We start from the raw sequence: 20,960 nt of genomic DNA, 5'->3' as shown, positions 1-20,960 counted from the left end.
ATGTTTAATGTGCGATAAAATGCCATAAATAAGTAAATAAATATAAACTTTTAATGTTGAGCACCTGATTCTCAAAGTGAACATATTCCAAACACTATAATGAAAATAAAAATGATTTTTTTTCTACCTTTCTTATCCGGTGACTGTTTTTCTGATCATGCTGGCCCAGTATTTGATTCTGCTGCCATCTGTCCTCTTAACTCCGTTTCCAGGGCTTCCTTTCCATTTATTTCTTTCCTTTCCTCCTTTCTTCTTCATTTCTGGTCCTCAGTTTCTGCCTATTTTCTTCATCCATGTGCAATTTTTCTCTTCCTTTTCCCTCATCTCATCTCCTTCCTCACTCTTCCCTCCCCTCCATCCATGTCCAGCATTTCTTCCCTCCTCTCCCCTGCCCTTCATCCACCCATGTCCAGCGACCCTTCTCTCCCCCTGCCCTCCATGCACCCATACCCAGCGACCCTCCTCTCCCCTGCCCTGCATGCACCCATACCCAGCGACCCTTCTCGCCCCTCCGTCCACCCATGCTCAGCGACTCCCTTCTCTCCCCTGCCACCCCTCCCGAGTTGTTCAGCGGCGACTTCTCCTCCCTCCCTCCGGATCCGTCCCTCACTGACCTGCCCTTCGAATTCTTCGGGGCAGGCAGCCTTGCCTGCCCGCGGCCAGCTCTGACTCTCCCCTGCCGGTTCGCACTTCAAAATGGCTGTCAAGACTTACAAGGGCGAACCGGCAGCAGGGGAGAGTTAGCACTGGCAGCGGGCAGGCAAGACTGCCTGCCCCGAAGAATTCGAAGGACAGGTTGGTGAGGGATGGATCCGGAGGGAGAGAGGAGAGCCAGCTCGTGGGTTTTAACAACCGGCTCGCAAGTCGGAAGAAAAGTTAACAACCGGCTCTTGCGAGCCGGTGCGAGCCAGCTCCAGCACACCACTGGTTTTAGGTAACTAAGGGGATCTTTTACTAATCCGGAACTACCACGGCACAAGTGTGCACCATTTCCGCAGCACTGGAAAAAAATTTTTCAGTAGAGTGGCACTAACCCGGCGGTAACTGGACATCGACATACGCTGGCCGGTTATCACGGGAGCCCTTACTGCCACCTCAATGGGTGGCGGTAATTGCTCCCCATCGCATGGCCATGCGGTAAAGGTTATCTTACCGTGTGGTCATTTTGGGGGGGGAGGGGCATTTTATCTACTGCGGTAAAATGGGCCCTGGTGCATGGGAAAAACGGCCCCCGCTGCTACCGCAGGGCCATTTTTCCCCGCAGCTTAGTGACAGGACCAATAACTTTTATAATAGGAAGTCTCTGTTAGTTCATCTGAGGTCTATAGATTTTTCATTCCATATGCTTGCATTAGGAACTTTTTCTTCTAATCTTTTCTTCTGTTAAAATTTGCTTCATAGTTTGTCTTTGTAAATAAAACCTATAATTTTTTTCATTTTAACCGTGTAGTCTTTATAGCTTATCAGTAAATAATAAGAGGAATTTTGAACTCTAAGCCAACTAATATAGGATGCACTTTTTCCCCCTAGAGTTCTAAAGCCATTATTCACATGTCTATGTCCTTCGTAGACTAGTAGGAGTCGGTGTGATTACTGCTATCCTCGCATGCTGATTCCATGATTGGTTGAACACAACCAAAACAAATGCAGCAAAAACACTTGCTGTGGTTCTTTTAAGATCAGCTTTCTGGGCTTCTTGTACTTACCCTGGTGCCACTGCAGGAGGGATCACCAGTATAAACTTCAGTGTAGCTTTGTGTAAAGCTTCAGCCAGGTGAATAAGCATGTGAACGAGTTCTCTGAAAGAAAAAACAATATTTCACTACAGGGAAACACCACAAGCAAATATATTTTCAACACACACACAGGCAATGTTAAACTCCAGAAGCCTGAAAGATCTGCTCCAGTAAAAGAGACAGCAGTAAATAAAAAATGGTGGGAGACTGGAGAAGTTCCTGTTGAAGCTGTCAGCTTTCATTGTACTCAGAACTTAAAGTCATGCTGAAATGCAGAGATACTTTCATTAGGTATATATTTCATGTGTTATTTGTTATAGCCTTTTATTTAGTCATAACAAGAAATAAACTATGACACTTGGGGTAACATTAGACAAGACTGAGTAAGGAGCCAATTGTATATATATATATATATATATATATATATATACACACACACATATATAGCTCCCCCTTTTTTTACATATAATATTTTCTCTAATGAACGACATTCCTAATGGGTACATATTTAATTTTAATTTCATTTTTTAATTTTTAGGTTTACAGTAGAACTAAATGCAGCTCTCTAATTTTAAAAAAGAAAAGATTCAAAAAACAGATCCTATTAATGAATAGCAAAGCAAGTTGTTTCAATAGACCTCTTTTAAAATTGAACAAAAGTGGCTCTTCAGGAACATTGTAAGTAAATTCTTCAGCTCTCTCCAATCATTCTTACTGAACTCAATTTCTTTTACAGGAGGAAAACCAGCTGTTTGCTGTGCTACTACATAGTAAATGATGGCAGATAAAGACCTGTACGGTCCCATCCAGTCTGCTAGTGGAACCTACAGCTATTGTGCAGTGCTGGGGTAAACAATTGTTGTGATATCTCACCTTTTTAATCTATGTTATATTTTTGTTGTTTTATCAACTGAGATTGAGATTTTTATTATTACACTTTATTATATGTACTATTCCAGTCTATTTTTTATAATTTAGTATTTATTATTATTATTTTATTTATGAATGTTTATATTTGTTTTTCGATCCCTAACACAGGAACTCTAGCTGAACCCCAGCCAGTTGGCTCATCATCACAATAAAGTTACCCTTGGCGATCACTGGATTGTTTTTCTATCATTCTTTCTGACCACCTCTATTTTTGTTCCACTTGCAGTTTGTCAGCATTTCCACATGTAAAGTGGAAAAAAAATCAGTATTTACATGTGTATCACCTTGAGTGAAACTTTTTTTTATCTGTTTCTTGTTTGTTTTAAATAAAATGATAGTTCCCACAATTTACGATGGCATATACATGTCTATTTCTGTACATCCTCATATGTATTGACAAAAGATACCTTCTTCACTGAGCGTTTTGTAAAATGCCCATGAAATTTCAGCATCCTCATTTGGATGTCCCTTTTCTAGCACAGACATCCCATGGAACATGGAGCTTCATTTTGATAGAACACATTCCCAAGTTGTGAATTTTTTTTAATAAACTTGTTTTGTTACGCAGCAGAAAATGTTATCTAATTTAGTGGTCGTTTTACTAAGCTGCAGGAAAATGGGCCCTGCGGTAGCGGCAGGGGCCGTTTTCCCTTCGCACCAAGGCCATTTTTAACCCAAGCGGGTAAAAAGCCTCTAAAAAATTGCCATTTGGTAGAATTACTCTTACTGTGTGGCAGTATGGGGGGAGCACTTACTGCCACCCATTAAGGCGCTGGTAAGGGCTCCCGCGGTAACCAGGTAGGGCACGGCGATGCCCGATTATTGCCGAGTTAGCGCCTTGCTATAAACTAAAACCTTTTTTCTGGCACAATAGAAATGGCGCATGCTTGAGCCAGAACTACTGCTGGCAGTTACGTTGGGCTTACCGATGCTTTGTAAAAGGACCCCTTAATGCTTTCATTTTCCGCATATGTATATATCAGGGAGTTTAGGATATGATCTATAGTTAGGTGGGTCTAGAAACATGCACTGGAAAATCTTCCTCACCCAGTGCACTGGAAATTGATGATGGTGCAACTGGCATCAATTCCAATATTCCTCTGAGAGTCTCCAGAATTTGATGCACATCTGCCTGCATCCCGTCCAGTACTGTTTGTGGCAATGCACTGATCCTAATCAAACAGCAGCCACCCACTTCTTTCTGTTCAATTTCTCCGCCAAAGCTACTGGTGAGCAGGATGAGAAATGACATTCTCTTGGGTCAATTGAGTATCGGCAGAAATGATCTGGACCCTCTGGAGGCTACTGCAATCTCCTTGGAGAGTGAGCTGCTCTCTCTGTGAGGAACAACCTGCTATTCAAAATCTGATAGAAGAGAAGCTTACAATACACAACTACGCAAGATCTCTTTACGCATTGTAAGCTCGCGCCTCCTTAACTCATCCGTCGCAGCTCCAAAAATCACAAACAAATTCAGGTACAGTTCAATTAAAAAAAAAACACAAAGAAAACTGTTCAGGGGATAGGAAGAGTCTCTCTCGTTTGGTCTGGCTTTTTATTCAAGTCCCAGCCCCCCAACACTTTTACTCTCTTCAAGCCGGGCGCTACACAGCCCTGGCTTCAGCAGCTACTTCCCCTCTAGCTCTTAGAAGAGGAAAATTTGCCACCAAAACAAATCAATACTCCAGTCCCGTGTTTCTCGGCTGCTTCCCCTCTCCCTCTCATGGAGAGTTGTAGCAAAAAAAAACACCCCCCCACATTAAACTTCTGGCCTGTTCTCTCTTCACAGGTAAGTGGCTCTTGTGAAACAAAAAACCATGAGCCGCAGCCCAGTCCTTCTTTAGCTTTTCAAACAAGTAACAAGTCCTTCACGCCGTATCTCTCTCTCTCTCTCTCTCTCTCTGGCTCTGCGCGGGAACAAAGCCAAGGGCCTCCACCCTCTTGGTCAGTCACACTCTCACCTGACCTCCTCCCGCATGGACCCACTTTGGCATCCGTTATCTCCCGGGCTTTCGCTGAGCCAGCGCTGAAAAGTCCATCGGCTCTTCCTGGACGTTCTCTGGTTCAGTCAGTTCCATAGGGCATGGGTCCGCCTCCTCCTCCCCCTTTTCAGGAGCCCAGTCCATATTCTCTTCACCCCGCCCTTCCCTCAGCTGCCTCCCCTTTTCTTCATTAAGGATCTTTTGTATCTTTTCTTTCTCCGCCCACTTGTCCCACCACCTCCTCCACCAGGTTGGAGACTCGGCCTTACTCCTTTCCCTGCAGCCCTCCTCTGGTGACTCCCGGGAATGCACGTACCCTCTCCTACCACTGGGTTCCTTTAGTGCATGTTGGGATTTGTAGTCTCTTTCTCTTCTTTTCTCTTCTTGTCCCCTAGACCGTTCCACCTCCTCTTTACAGCATACATGTACACCCCCCTTAAAACTGAAATTCAAATGTGTTTCAAAACCAAGCAAGCTCGCCTGAGAAGAAAAGCAGCTGTTCAGCAATGGACAGAAGAGCAGAGCTGGAGGAAGCTCCGGATCCTCCCCAGTCTCTAAGGGGGTCCCGGAGCCAGAGTTTTCTCTCTCCTGCTCCTGTCAAGATGTGATCACTTGGGTCCCATCAGGTGCAGGAGAGAGAGAGACCCCGGTGCCGGCCCCAGGGAATTTTGCCTCCCGGCGGCCCCCTTTGTCAATGCAAGTGTATCAAATTTTTCAGGTGGAAATTCCTTCTCCATATACCCCTTTCCAGTTCCGAAGGCCTCTGAAGGGCATCCTCTGGCACATGTCACACTCAAGAAAGACATGCAGGAGTGAGGACGCTTGCTCCATGAACTGGTAAGACATCATGAAGAAGTCCCACTTTAATTCTCAGAGCCCGGATCTCTATTCTGGATCTTGATCGACTCTCATGCTCGAACTGAAAGGATATGTTGGATGGAGAGTGCGGAGTCACTGTCTAGCTGCATTACCTTTTTTTTTTTAACATTCTCCTCTAGAACTTTCTCACATAAAGCAGAAAGTATTGTTCTATCAATGATTACACTACATTACAGTTAATGCTTGTAGGCCACGCATACCATAAAATAGTTCAGCGCAACAAAAGAAATAAGGGAGGACAAACTCCTGAGCTCACATAAAATACAAAACAGAACTTACACAATCAATATTTTTCAAATTTTAAAAACAGCCAAGTTTTTAGCAGTTTACGAAAGGTCCTCTAATTGAATTCATATAATGAATAAAAGCTAGAAGTTCCACCATTTTGTAGCCTGATACATAAACCCTAGCAAAAGTATAGTTTGCGGAGTAATGGTCTGACACTTATTTTGCAATATCTGAAGATGACACTTAATGGCATTACTGCAACCCACGCAAAGGCAGAAAAGCAGCCTCATACCATGATATCTCCACTATGATGCTTGGCAGTCAGAATTAGTTTCTTACTTTGGAAGGCAGTGTTTGAGTTTTGCCAAACTAAACATTTGTCATTGCTGTTTGATGTCATTGAGTTCTATGTTATGTTCTTAAGCCATAGGATGTGGTGTCAACGGTTAAAAAGGTTTTGGACACATTCCTGCAGGAAAAGTCCATAGGCTGCTATTCAGATAGACATGGGGTAAGCCACTGCTTGTCCTGGGATCAGTAGCATGAATCTTGCCACTATTTGGGATTCTATTAGGTACTTGTGATCTGAATTGGCCACTGATGGAAGCAGGATACCGGACTAGATGGACCATTGGTCTGATCCAGTATGGCTTTTCTTATTTTCCCAGTAAGCATCAAACACATTGGCATAGTAATATAAGTATGTATATTTTAAGCAGGAAGTTCAATTCTACTTTACTCAAGGACCATACATTACATTTGATCTTAGCTAAAATAGAGGCTGAAAAGCAAGATATTTTAATGAGGTGCCTGTTTATCATCTGTAAAAAAAGCATGATGTTTACATGGGAGAAGCAAAATATACATATATAGATGCATATTGTAGAATGAATGTCCAAATCAGAATTGAGATCTCCAGCTTGAGCTAAGTCAAGTTCTACTAATATTCTAGAACAGGATCAGATTATGTAAAGGCTTTTCTAATATAATACAGCCAGAGATGGGCATGTATGCACCAGTTACAAGCGGTGGGGAAATCAATTTTACAAGCATCAATATCTATAACATGAAAGGGTGGGGTGGGGGGGTCAACCAGTTTAGAAACATAGACGTCCATGTCTACTAAAGTTGTCACAGTGCCCCATATTCTTTGCCAGTACTGCTGGGGGGGGGGGGGGGTAGCAGCACAAAACACAGTGGGGTATTAATGGGGAAACCACTTCAAGTCCCTCCAGTGTGGCACTGAGCAAAATGAAGAACTATTCTCTATCTAGATGTTCCCAGGAACAGATGTAAATCCATTAATTTCCAAGAACATACATGGCAAACAACAGAGAGGCTCCTTAGATCTGTAGCAGAAGTGATGCAAAAAACAAACAGACAAACAAAAAAAAAAAAAACAGATTCAAGGCATACTGCACCAAACAAAATCTCTTCATTAAAACAATAACCCAGCGTGGTCCACGTTTCACCCACTCATGGGATGCTTCAGGAGTACAATACTAAAAACAATAATAATAAAAAAATAATATAAATCAGTCAAAATAGATATAAAATTTCAATACATAGTACAAGCATAAAAAGTTGTGTGGGATCTAGGAATAACATACAGTGAAGGGCTACTAAAATGATAGTGGGGATGGGACGACTTCCCTATGAAGAAAGACTAAGGAGGCTAGGGCATTTCAGCTTGGAGAAGAGACAGCTGAGGGGAGATATGATACAGGTATGTAAAATAATGAGTGGAGTGGAACAGGTGGATGTGAAGCGTCTGTTCATGCTTTCCAAAAATACTAGGACTAGGGGGCATGCGATGAAGCTACAATGTAGTAAATTTAAAACAAATTGGAGAAAATGTTTCTTCACCCAATGCATAATTAAACTCTGGAATTTGTTGCCAGAGAACGTGGTGAAGGCGGTTAGCTTAGCAAAGTTTAAAAAGGGGTTAGACGGTTTCATAAAGAACAAGTCCATAAACCACTACTAAATGGACTTGGGAAAAATCCACAATTCCAGGAATAACATGTATAGAATGTTTATACGTTTGGGAAGCTCGCCAGGTGCCCTTGGCCTGGATTGGCCGCTGTTGTGGACAGGATGCTGGGCTCGATGGACCCTTGGTCTTTTCCCAGTGTGGCATTACTTATGTACACCATACAGCAAAGGTAACACAGAAATGTAAACTAGACAATGTTCACTGGAGTAAAACTTAATTCAAACACACCCAAGCCTCAACATGAATCATGTTTTAGCCTATGTGGCTAGCATCAGGAGCTTTCTATAGGATGTTTAAACCCTTCTATCTTCCAAGCATCGCCAATCAAACCATAAAAATAAACTTGACGTAGTTCAAAAGAAATGAATGTCATGCAACACAGCCAAACAGACCACAGCTCACAGTAGTAGGTGCAGAAACCAGTCTCTCCACTGAAGTGACCTATTTCACAGATATATAGCTGTTCACTCCTGGTCAGTATTCCGATCCTTGGGGCAGTGTGGACCTCATTGAGTCCCTTTGTGGAGGTTCTCTCATAGCTGCCTGAGGAAGGGCAGCAGGACCAGTCCTTCAAAATACCTAAGAAGCGAACTCCCCTCCCATCCCACCCCTTCCAGTGAACATCGTCTAGTTTCCAGTTCTGTGACACCTTCGCTGTGTGGTGTGTGTTTGAGACTGCAAGAGTGTTTTGTTTTGCTTTGGTTGTTCTGTTGTACCACTGGACCCAGGAATAACATCATGTGCAATATCAATAATGATAGAACCACCAAATAAAAGTACAAACATATAATCATGCAATCAGAAATATAAATAATCATCAGCAATATCAAAAACATAAGGACAAGTCTGCATGGTGCATTAATTATTTCATTAAATGCTTAATGAGTGTATCATGTGAACACTGTCATTAATTATAAAAACAGGCATCAATAGTGCATACAGGAGCGTGTCATACATGTATGTCAAACATCAGTCCAAAGTGCTTAAACACAATCTTGTTTTAAAATTTTTTTTTTAAATAACGTACCCAGAAGTGGGAAGACTAAAGGATTCTAAATCTCACACAATCTTGTAAAAAAAAAATTTAACATATCCATTAAATCGCAGGAGGATTGTGAAAAATTACAAGAGGACCTTACAAGACTGGGAGACTGGGCGTCTAAATGGCAGATGATGTTTAATGTGAGCAAGTGCAAAGTGATGCATGTGGGAAAAAGGAACCTGAATTATAGCTACGTCATGCAAGGTTCCACGTTAGAAGTCACGGACTAAGAAAGGGATCTAGGTGTCGTTGATGATACGTTGAAACCTTCTGCTCAGTGTGCTGCTGTGGCTAAGAAAGCAAATAGATTGTTAGGTATTATTATGGTCGCCATATCTCAAAAAAGATATAGTGGAATTAGAAAAGATGCAAAGAAGGGCGCCGAAAATGATAAAGGGGATGGGAAGACTTCCCTATGAGGAAAGGCTAAAGCGGCTAGGGCTCTTCAGCTTGGAGAAAAGGCGGCTGAGGGGAGATATGATAGAGGTCTATAAAATAATGAGTGGAGTTGAATGGGTAGATGTGAAGCGTCTGTTCACGCTTTCCAAAAATACTAGGACTAGGGGGCATGCGATGAAGCTACAATGTAGTAAATTTAAAACAAATTGGAGAAAGTTTTTTTTCACTCAGCGTGTAATTAAACTCTGGAATTCGTTGCCAGAGAATGTGATAAAGGTGGTTAGCTTAGCGGAGTTTTAAAAAGGTTTGGACGGCTTGCTAAAGGAAAAGTCCATAGACCGTTATTAAATGGACTTGGGGAAAATCCACTATTTCTGGGATAAGCAGTATAAAATGTTTTGAACATATTTGGGATCTTGCCGGATATTTGTGACCTGGATTGGCCACTGTTAGAAACAGGATGCTGGGCTCGATGGACCTTTGGTCTTTCCCAGTATGGCAATACTTATGTACAAATATTCATGATTTCAACGTGTATATCTTGGCATTTTAAAATAGGAATTTAGACATGTATGCAATATACACATCTAAATGCAGGTTTACACGTATCAAAAGTGCGAACAGAGCTTCTAAAACAACCTCCATAATTTAAAAAACAAGAGAGTCACAATGGATCTTTGATACGTGTAAACCTGCATTTACATAGTAACATATTTTTACTATATGTTACTATGTAAATGCAGGTTTACACGTATCAAAAGTGCGAACAGAGCTTCTAAAACAACCTCCATAATTTAAAAAACAAAAGAGTCACAATGGATCTTAAAAATTGCCGCTGAAAAACCATGCGCTTAGCACGATTTTATAAACTAAGCCTAAAGTTAGTTGTAGTTTATAGAATATGCTCACGTGTCGTTCTTGCAACTAAAATTTAGCTGCACCCATTTAGGCCACATATAACTGGGCCTAAATATCAAGCGTATTCCAATGCCCATGGTCACACCCCCTTTTTGGCTGCTTGCATTAGAATTATGTGCACCGTTATAGAATACGCCTATAAAATTGTGAATGTAAATTCTAATTAAAGCCAATTAATGTCGCTAATTGGTTGTACCAATTATCAGCGCTGATTGATTTAAGTTGTGTGTGCAATTTGGCCATGTGGCCAAACAAGCATGCACAAATTAGGCCCCATTTATAGAATTTGGGGGAATGTGACCAAAAAATTGCCAGAGTACTTTCAAAATTAAAAGTGAAAAGGATCACATATATATGCTGTGAACAAATCAGAAACTACTAAGCTATACTGTATATATTGCTGGGACCATCTGATAACTGTGTTCCAATAGTCTTCAATATACAGAGACTATACAGGAGCTTTTTGAAAACTTTCAGGGTCAACTGAAAGTTGGATTTTTTAGATTGGTTTGTGAACAAACCAGAGCATAATCACCTGATCAAATCAGCAAAGCATCTAATCATGGTTCCACTGTCCACTTAAATTTCATTTTGTCATTTTTTTTCAATATAATGTTTTAATATTATAATAATGTGGCCTCTACAAGTTCTTCTTAAACATGTTCCACAATAATGATTAATGTACACTGAGTTAGATATGGATTGTACTGTACATACTGCGTATTTCTTCCCAAGGGAAACATTTCACAACCTGGTACAATCAATGGTACTAAGCCATGCAGACTACTGCAATGGAATCTATGCGGGATGTAAAGAACAAATCTTAAAGAAACTTCAGACCGCTCAAAACACGGCAGCTAGGCTTATCTTCGGAAAAACGCTATTTGAAAGCACAAATCCCCTCCGTGACAAACTACACTGGCTCACAATCAAAGAACGTATTGCTTTCAAAATCTGCACTCTGGTTCACAAAATTATCTATGGTGAAGCCCTGGGATAAATGACAAACCTGATCGACTTACCAACTAGAAACACATCCAAATCAACACGAACTTACCTAAATCTGCACTACCCAAGCTGCAAAGGACTCAAATACAAATCAACCTATGCATCCAGTTTTTCCTACATTAGCACACAACTGTGGAACGCACTACCAAAAGCCCTGAAAACCACGTACGATCACATAACTTCAGGAAAACACTAAAAACCAAACTGTTTAAAAAGGCATACCCTGCAAATCCAACATAAATGCCTGATATTTTAGTTGCCCTTCGCTGCACTAAAATGACAGCAGGGATGAGACGACTTCCCTATGAAGAAAGACTAAGGAGGCTAGGGCTTTTCAGCTTGGAGAAGAGACAGCTGAGAGGAGACATGATAGAAGTATATAAAATAATGAGTGGAGTGGAACAGGTGGATGTGAAGCGTCTGTTCACGCTTTCCAAAAATACTAGGACTAGGGGGCATGCGATGAAACTACAGTGTAGTAAATTTAAAACAAATCGGAGAAAATTTTTCTTCACCCAACGCGTAATTAAACTCTGGAATTTGTTGCCGGAGAATGTGGTGGAGACGGTTAGGTTGGCAGAGTTTAAAAGGGGGTTAGACAAGTCCATAAACCGCTACTAAACGGACTTGGGAAAAATCCATAATTCTAGGAATAACATGCATAGAATGTTTGTACGTTTGGGAAGCTTGCCAGGTGCCCTTGGCCTGGATTGGCCGCTGTCGTGGACAGGATGCTGGGCTCAATGGACCCTTGGTCTTTTCCCAGTGTGGCATTACTTATGTACTTATATCTGCAACACAACAAAACTAAAGTACGTAATGGACATAACACAACTCTTCCGTTATATGATGCCCTAATGTGGCTGTGCCACATGAACTTTATCTTACCACAACATCACTTTGTATTTGTTCACACCGGAATCTGCAAACGCCTCTCCGGTACTATGCAAGCCACATTGAGCCTACAAATAGGTGGGAAAATGTGGGATACAAATGTAACAAATAAATAAATGAAAAAAACTTTGGTAATATTTTGAAATAATGCTTTTAGTTTCATAGGCTTTTCAGAATATATTGTTATAATACCTTTATTTTGGACATAAGATAAAGGCAATAAACTCAGCAAAAGAAACCCCTCTCCTTCTGGACATTTTGATGATTGAAAAGCTTGAGGCCCCCTGCCCTATAAGTAACAGTGCCGTTTGTTAGTTATATCTATTCAATTGCTTACCACTCACTATTGCTGGTCTAAAACTATTTTTCATTTTAAGATTAGTAAGTATACTGCTCCCTTGCAACAAATACATGTAAATCAGAAATAGAAAATGAAATAGTTGGGAACATAAGGCAAGATAAACTTGTCAGGCCACTTAAAGAACTGCCCTTTCGTGCTTGGGTTAATGCCTGGAAATTGTAATGAGCTATAGCAAATTTGTGCTGAGCAGATGATTTTTTCAAGTGAAAGGTGGAAGCTCCAGCAGCTCTACTTGCTCCTATCTCCATTAATAAGATGCCTGAAGGTCATAGACTACATTGGGCACTGAGCTGTCACCCTAGCAGTAACAGTATGAAGAGAGTGCCACCTGCTGGCAGGCTTCTGACCCATAAGGACAGGAAGAAAAGCAGTATCACAAAAAGTGCCATACATTGCTTACCTTAAAAATTCAAAACAAAATGGCTTAAATGAATACAGTAGGTGGGTAACGATGATCCTTTTCTGCAGCTAATTGGTGCTTAGAGACACAAGTGTCCTGCACTAGTAAAAATCTTTCCATGGACAGTTCCCACTCATCTCTATTAGAGTCCATTTACCACACACAGGATTGTTGACACCCATGGTGATCTCAAAATATAGAATACCAAGTATATATGACCCATAAAATCCCACACAAAATACTAATTATACCTGTAAAATAACAATTTGATTTTATACAATTATTACTGTCATCTGAAAATGGTTTTGGATAATGTGGTGTATAAATGTAAATAAATACATTTTGAGGGTACATCACAAAAACAGTAGTAATGAAATGCATTTCGGGGACAATTTTTAACAGGACAGCTAAGTAAAAGTTAGAAAAAGACGCCTATTTTCAGCTGATTTGATAAGGACAGCACAAGCAGCCCCAATAGCACAGCAATGCCCACAAATTTACACCTGCTTCAAATCTGCATCACAACTCTATCTCTGCTCTGCCCAAACCACACACCCAGAAGACACTCCTTGTGCATCTATTTTTTAGTCACAACATTTTGTAATTTATAAACATACTTTTTATGTGGAAAAAAGCTCTATAAAATGACCCCTTTAGGGGGCAATTCTATAGCATTAATTATATAGAGAGACACAAGGTTTCCAATGGGAAGTGTGAAGAAACAAAGAACCACAAGGTTCCCTCTCCTTAGAACTCTCCACCACTTTAATCAGACAGCCCAATGGAACACCAGCTCTGCACACTAAGATCACCCAAAGCAGGCACACTGGCTGAATCCTGTAACAACCTGCTGTTTCAACGCCACACGGAGACCAGAAAGATCTACTAAGAGGACCCCCCAACCAGTACACCAACTCCGCTACATCTCATCAGAATCAGAAGCCCGAACACATTCATGCCCACAGAATGAAGGGCTAAGAAAGGAAGGAAGGCATCATGAAGCCAACCGAACTTCAGCTTAACACAGGCTCTCCACTGACTTGTCTTTATAACATAGGCAACAGCTTATCTGGACTGTACCAATAACAATTAATACGAGCATTCTGCACTCGCTCCCCAGCCCAGTCACATGCCACGATCTGGAGCGGATGCTGCTGTGCGACCATAACAGGCAGGCATCTGCGACTTTGCAGACCACAGTAAGGACCAGGATGGTGCAACAGCACTGCCAGAGAGAGCAGGTTTGAAGAACAGAGATAGGAATTCTACAGAGGAAACTACACCAAACTGACTCTTGACCACTATAACACTGTCCAAACCCAACAAGGTACAGCGAGCATCTCACCTCCCCCTCCGAACTCTGGTGGCATCCCCCTATTGTGACAGAACCGCATCCACCACTACTCTCTAGCAGCATGAACCCACTGAGAGCAACTAAAGTTACCAAATACTAACCCGCCTGGCCTCTCTGACTGACTTTTGTACAGTTGTAAACCGCAAACCCCCCCCCTTCCATGCACCAAATTCTCAAAAACAACCTTTGAACACACCTGATAGAGGAAAACAAAACTTACAGTCCCCCATCATTCCCACATCCACCCCCCCAAAAAAAAAAAAACTGGAGCGGAAGCCGATGCATGATCTGGACAGGCACCCACAATCCTTGCTGACCAAAACAAAGACCACGGCGTTACAACAAGGCCAGCGTAAACAGGTCTGCGGAACAGAGCAAGAAATCCTGCAGAGAAATCCAGAACTCATGGCCTGGAACCTACATCAAACCGAAAAAAAGCAACAAAGCAACTGTGACCTGATACTAGCAAAATGCACACCACAAGACTCCTAGTACGTCTTTTTATCCTAACCCTGTGTTGATCACTGATGTTTGCTACAGATACCAGCTACTTTTGTAGTGGGTAATAACACCTCCCTTTTCCTGTCTTTTGGCCTCTGTCTTGTCTTTCTGAGAGAATAGCATAAGCCACGCAGCTATTACACCTGTTACCAAACACAGGAGCTCTCACACCAAGAGACAACAACAAAATACCAATGCTTTACATTTCAAGCCACACAACAAAACACAACACCTTCAAACATGCGGATTAAGCCAACCACATACATAGCCAAAGAGACACACCCAACAACAACCCAAACACAACGAACAGCAAAGAAGGGAACCAACAAAACAGAAATCTAACCAAATGTCTACTGAAAATCAAACAAACCACAACAAAAGAAGACCCCTATCTTCCAATACCGGTGTGATACATCAATGCCAGATCGTCAGTCAACAAGACCGAATTGATGAAAGACTGGATATCAGACAAGGACCTCAGACTGGTATTTCTTAACGAAACTTGGATACAAAACAAAGAAGACCCTATAATCCTTGACCTTTGCCCTCCAGGTTACAAAATCCTACACTGGACCAGAAAAGGGAAAAAAGTTGGAGGTATTGCATTAATTTACAAATCCTTCTTCACAGCAGAATCCATCAAAGAATCCATAGCACCGCAGCTGGAAATCACCTCAATCAAAATAAGAGACAATACCTTACACAACCATCTGTGCTGTACACTATTATATAGGCCACCAGCTACCTGGAAAGCGACTCAACCCAACTTCATGGACTTCAACTCAAACACATGCTTAGCTAATCCTAACACACTGATAATAGGTGACATCAACTTACACCTAGAAGACCAGAGTAAGATAAATACTAAAGACTGCACTGACTTCCTTAAACTCTGAGAATTCCAGAGACCATCAATGCCCTCAACACATGCTAAGGGCCACACACTGGACCTTCTAACATATAGATTTTCACCAAAACAAGAATTCACAATACACAATCTAAGATGGACAGAAACCCCCTGGTCAGATTACTTCAGATTAAACATGATCCTCTACTGGAAAGAGCGAGGGACTTAAACCCAATATATACACGTACCACTTATAAATCACGACCGAAAACTGATGCAATTAAATTCTGGTCCACAATGTACTAAAAGCAATGGTCCCCACATACGGACTCTTTTAGATTTCCTAAAAGAGTGGGACAACAGAAGCACTATCGTACTGGATGAAATAACCCCAGATCAACCAAACTAACACAAAAAAGAAAAACACTGCCATGGTACAATAAGGAACTGAAAGAACTCAAAGCTCAATGCAGAAGGCATAAATGAGTATGGAGAAAAAAACCACATGGATGGAAGCACGGAATTAATACAAGAACAAAATACGACAGCCAAAAAAGAATTTCTACAAAGAACTAGTAGGGTCAGACTACAAAGACACAAAGAAACTTTACAAGCTTACAGACAACCTCTTAACCACCAAATTTCTGATAATACCAAATGATGAGTCCCCAACAGCACATGAATTGGCCAGACACTTCTCTTCGAAGAGAAGATCCTCAACCTACAAAACAGCCTACCACAGGACAACACAAACTTAGAAACTTTAATAGATGAACTAAACAATTCCCTACACTACCACTAGACAGGACATGGACAACTTTCGCTCAACTCACCACCACAACAGTAGCACAAGCGATAAGAAAAATTTCCACCACATGCTGCATACTGGACACATGCACCAATTATATTATGAAAACACCCCCTACCCACTTCATCAACCAACTCACCACACACTTAAACGTCATGTTTTGAGAAGGCCTATTGCTCACCCCAAAACCAAAGGACATCAAGAAAAACATTAAAGATACATCGAATTACAGACCAATAGCATCCATACCACTAATGACCAAAATAATAGAAGGCATTGTAGCCAATCAACTACCAGACTTCATGAACAAATTTGCCATACTACATGAATCACAATCAGGATTTAGATCCCCTCACAGCACGGAAACGGTCCTGACTACACTCCTACCTAAATTCAAACAACATATCTCGGCAGGCAAAAACATCCTACATAAGTACATAAGTACATAAGTAGTGCCATACTGGGAAAGACTACTACTACTACTACTATTTAACATTTCTAGAGCGCTACAAAGTGTACGCAGCGCTGTACAAACACAGAAGAAAGACAGTCCCTGCTCAAAGAGCTTACAATCTAATAGACAAAAAGTAAAGCATTTAAATTTAAAATATTTAAGCAGTCAAGCACAAGAGAACAGTCACAGAAGGACAGAAGATGTTGAAGGGTGGTCAGTGTGATTAGGTGTAACTCTGGTTGGAGTAGTGGGAGAAGGTGATAGAAGAATAGAAATGGGTGAGGTAAAGTAATGAGTGGGTTGATAGGGAGGTTATATAAGACATGTCACTCTAGGGGTGGGTGGGTAGAGGGGTAGGGTGGGTAGGATTAAGTCTAAAGCAGGAGAAGGTATTCTCTGCAGCCTATCTGTGAGATGGAAAATGCTCTCTGAAGCTGCTGCTATAAGTTGTTAGTTTTCTCTCCCTGAAAGAGATCCAAGCCACACCCACGAAGTTCAAACTGTCAGTGGGGAGGGTGAGGGGAGGAAATGGCAGTGCTTGATGAAAAAGAGAGCTCAGTTTGATAGGAGATATACTATAGGATGTCATTCTGAGGCCAGGCTAAGTCTAAAGCAGGAGAAGGTATTCTCTGCAGCCTATCTGTGAGATGGAAAATGCTCTCTGAAGCTGCTGCTATAAGTTGTTAGTTTTCTCTCCCTGAAAGAGATCCAAGCCACACCCACGAAGTTCAAACTGTCAGTGGGGACGGTGAGGGGAGGAAATGGCAGTGCTTGATGAAAAAGAGAGCTCAGTTTGATAGGAGATATACTATAGGATGTCATTCTGAGGCCAGGCTAAGTCTAAAGCAGGAGAAGGTATTCTCTGCAGCCTATCTGTGAGATGGAAAATGCTCTCTGAAGCTGCTGCTATAAGTTGTTAGTTTTCTCCCCCTGAAAGAGATCCAAGCCACACCCACGAAGTTCAAACTGTCAGTGGGGACGGTGAGGGGAGGAAATGGCAGTGCTTGATGAAAAAGAGGGCTCAGTTTGATAGGAGATATACTATAGGATGTCATTCTGAGGCCAGGCTAAGTCTAAAGCAGGAGAAGGTATTCTCTGCAGCCTATCTGTGAGATGGAAAATGCTCTCTGAAGCTGCTGCTATAAGTTGTTAGTTTTCTCCCCCTGAAAGAGATCCAAGCCACACCCACGAAGTTCAAACTGTCAGTGGGGACGGTGAGGGGAGGAAATGGCAGTGCTTGATGAAAAAGAGAGCTCAGTTTGATAGGAGATATACTATAGGATGTCATTCTGAGGCCAGGCTAAGTCTAAAGCAGGAGAAGGTATTCTCTGCAGCCTATCTGTGAGATGGAAAATGCTCTCTGAAGGTCCATCTAGCCCAGCATCCTGTCACCGACAGTGGCCAATCCAGGTCAAGGGCACATGGCACGCTCCCCAAACGTAAAAACATTCCAGACAAGTTATACCTAAAAATGCGGAATTTTTCCAAGTCCATTTAATAGCGGTCTATGGACTTGTCCTTTAGGAATCTATCTAACCCCTTTTTAAACTCCGTCAAGCTAACCGCCCGTACCACGTTCTCCGGCAACGAATTCCAGAGTCTAATTACACGTTGGGTGAAGAAAAATTTTCTCCGATTCGTTTTAAATTTACCACACTGTAGCTTCAACTCATGCCCTCTAGTCCTAGTATTTTTGGATCCTACTACAGTTTGACATGTCTAGTGCATGTGACATGGCTGATCACACTATCTTACAAAGAGTAATGGATAGAACAGGAATCAGAGGAAAAGTGATAGAATGGTTCAGGGGATTTCTGATCTCCAGATTGTAGCAAGTAAAGACAAATTCAACGATCTCTAACCCATGGGAAGTGGAATGTGGAGTCTCCCAAGGCTCCCCACTATCACCAAACTCTTCAAGGTTATGATGGCCCCACTAGCACAATCACTATCCAAAGGGTTTCAACCCCTTCATCTATGCAGATGATATAACAATCTTTATTCCCTTCAAAAACGATCCATCTGAAATCACTACCAAAATCACAAACATCTCATGGAATTATAGGTATCAGCCTTCAAACTGAAACTGAACAGAGAAAAAAAAAAAACAATACCCGATACATCACATCACCATACAATACCAAACGATTCACCACTATAAATGCCAGGGGAACAAACCTCCTCATAGCAGAAGACCTAAAGATCCCAAGAATAATAATAGATCGTGAGCTATCCCTTGACAAACAAGTAGCAACTACCACAAAGAAGATGTTCCACACAATGTGGAAACTCAAGAGAATAAAATACTACTTCCCAAGGGAAATCTTCCGCACATTAGTACAAACCATAGTCCTAGCCCATGCAAACTAATTCAATGTATGCAGTTTGCAAGGAATAAACCCTCAAAAACCTACAGACAGCACAAAACCCAGTGGCAACACTCCTCTATGGCAAACCGCCTCGAAAGTGCAAAACTACAATGGCTACCCCCATCAAAGCAAGAATATCCTTCAAGATCTGCACACTTGAGCTACAGAATAATATTCAGCTTTTCACCAGAATACATGATCAATTTAATAAACCTACCACTGCAAAACACTTCCAAGAACGCAGGTCATATCTTACCCTCCTCTTCCCCAGCTGACAAGGACTGAAATACAAAACATACACACACAACCTGCTTCACTTACATCTGCACCAAACTCTGCAACAATCTACCTAAAGATCTAAAGTCCATAAACAACTATCTACAATTCAGAAAAACCCCAAATCCCACTTTTTTTTAGATTCTCCTATCCCAACAAATGTTTGCAGTAGAGACCTGCACAGGAATGGGGTTTGCGGGAATCCCGCAGGGATGAAAGCAGTTCCACAGGGTTCCTGCAGGAACGGAAGAAGTCCCTGCGGGATTCCCGTGGGGATGGAAACAATTCCTACGGGGTTCCCGTGGAAGTAGAAGCTGCACCTGCGCCAGCCTCTCATCTACTGAGTACCAAGTTCTTTGAGTGCTGTCTCCTCCTACTCCTCCTTGCTTTAACAGCACAAATGTGGAAAGTCTTCCATTAAGAAGGTGGTAGAGACACAAATGATGACGGAATTCAAATAGGCGTGGGATGAACACAGATCTCTAATTAGAAAATGGAAGTTATAAAAAATACTAATCTTAAAAGGCTGCATGTGTGTGGATGTGTTGAATGGCGCTTAGATGGCGACTCTGGCTGTGATGAACTAGAGCCGATACCAGCAGACTTATATGGTCTGTGTTTCATATATGGCAATCTGGTTTAGGATGGGCTGGAAAGGGCTTAGACAGCAATTTCATTGGCTGGAACATGAGGACAGTGCTGGACAGACTTTTATGGTCTGTGTTCCACAAATGAGAAGACAAATAGACTGGAGTGGGCTTCGACAGCAACTCCAGCAATTGGAACATAAGGATAGGGCCGGATAGACTTCTATGGTCTATGTCCCAGAAACACCAAAGAAAGACCATAATCAAGTATTAAAAAAACACACACTGGATGAACCATTCAGGTCTTTATTTGCCATCACTTATTATGTTACTGTTAATACTCTTTGCTCCTGGGCTGATGCGCAGATCTCAGCTCTGACACAGGCACAGGCACCTGATCTACTGGTGCATGCATGTGGCAACTTCTCAGCACACAGTGCCAGGGAATCAGAGATAAATCTTACATGTGCACACCAGAGTGTTCCAAGTGCCATCTTCCATTCCTTCCTTGCCTGCAGTGCTGTGGCTCAAATCCAGAGAGAGACAGAGAGCTGTCTGGAGGATAGGTGAGGATGGGTAAGATTCCAGTAGGGACGGGCGGTGATGGGTAAGATTTCTGTCCCCCGTGCAACTCTCTAGTTCGTAGTTCAAGCAAACAACCTACTAGCATCTCACAAACATGAACCTGACCTAATCAGAACCTGTTCCATCACTATACAAGATCCTATGCCATCTATCTATCACAAATCTCATGGCACTAATCTACCTTCAACATACACCCAACTTTCCTAAGTAGCCTGTAATGTCGACTTGAACCTTACTCTGTAACCTGTTTTCCTATATAACCTGTAAACCACATTGAACCTACTCAAGGTGGGAAAATGTGGGGTACAAATACAATAAATAAAATAAACAAGGTAACTTGGAGGAGTCCGTTCTATAAAGGAATGCAGGTACCTACTTTCCTTTATAGAATACTAGGCTAACTGGG

At 41.8% G+C, this 20,960-nt stretch overlaps 1 protein-coding gene across 4 annotated transcripts in view; it reads right to left on the bottom strand.

Moving 5' to 3' along the window:
* Window positions 1-20,960, bottom strand: part of CHID1 (chitinase domain containing 1) — a 382,173-nt gene that overhangs the window by 277,310 nt on the left and 83,903 nt on the right. For all 4 annotated transcript variants that reach the window (XM_030201249.1, XM_030201252.1, XM_030201250.1 and 1 more), the window contains exon 8: window positions 1,707-1,799. In XM_030201249.1, coding sequence (XP_030057109.1) covers window positions 1,707-1,799 — 93 coding nt within the window. The remainder of the gene's footprint in view (window positions 1-1,706; window positions 1,800-20,960) is intronic.

The sequence above is a fragment of the Microcaecilia unicolor genome, chromosome 4, assembly GCF_901765095.1.
Source record: "Microcaecilia unicolor chromosome 4, aMicUni1.1, whole genome shotgun sequence".
Classification (NCBI taxonomy): domain Eukaryota; kingdom Metazoa; phylum Chordata; class Amphibia; order Gymnophiona; family Siphonopidae; genus Microcaecilia; species Microcaecilia unicolor.
This window is presented reverse-complemented; position numbering and strand designations above follow the sequence as displayed.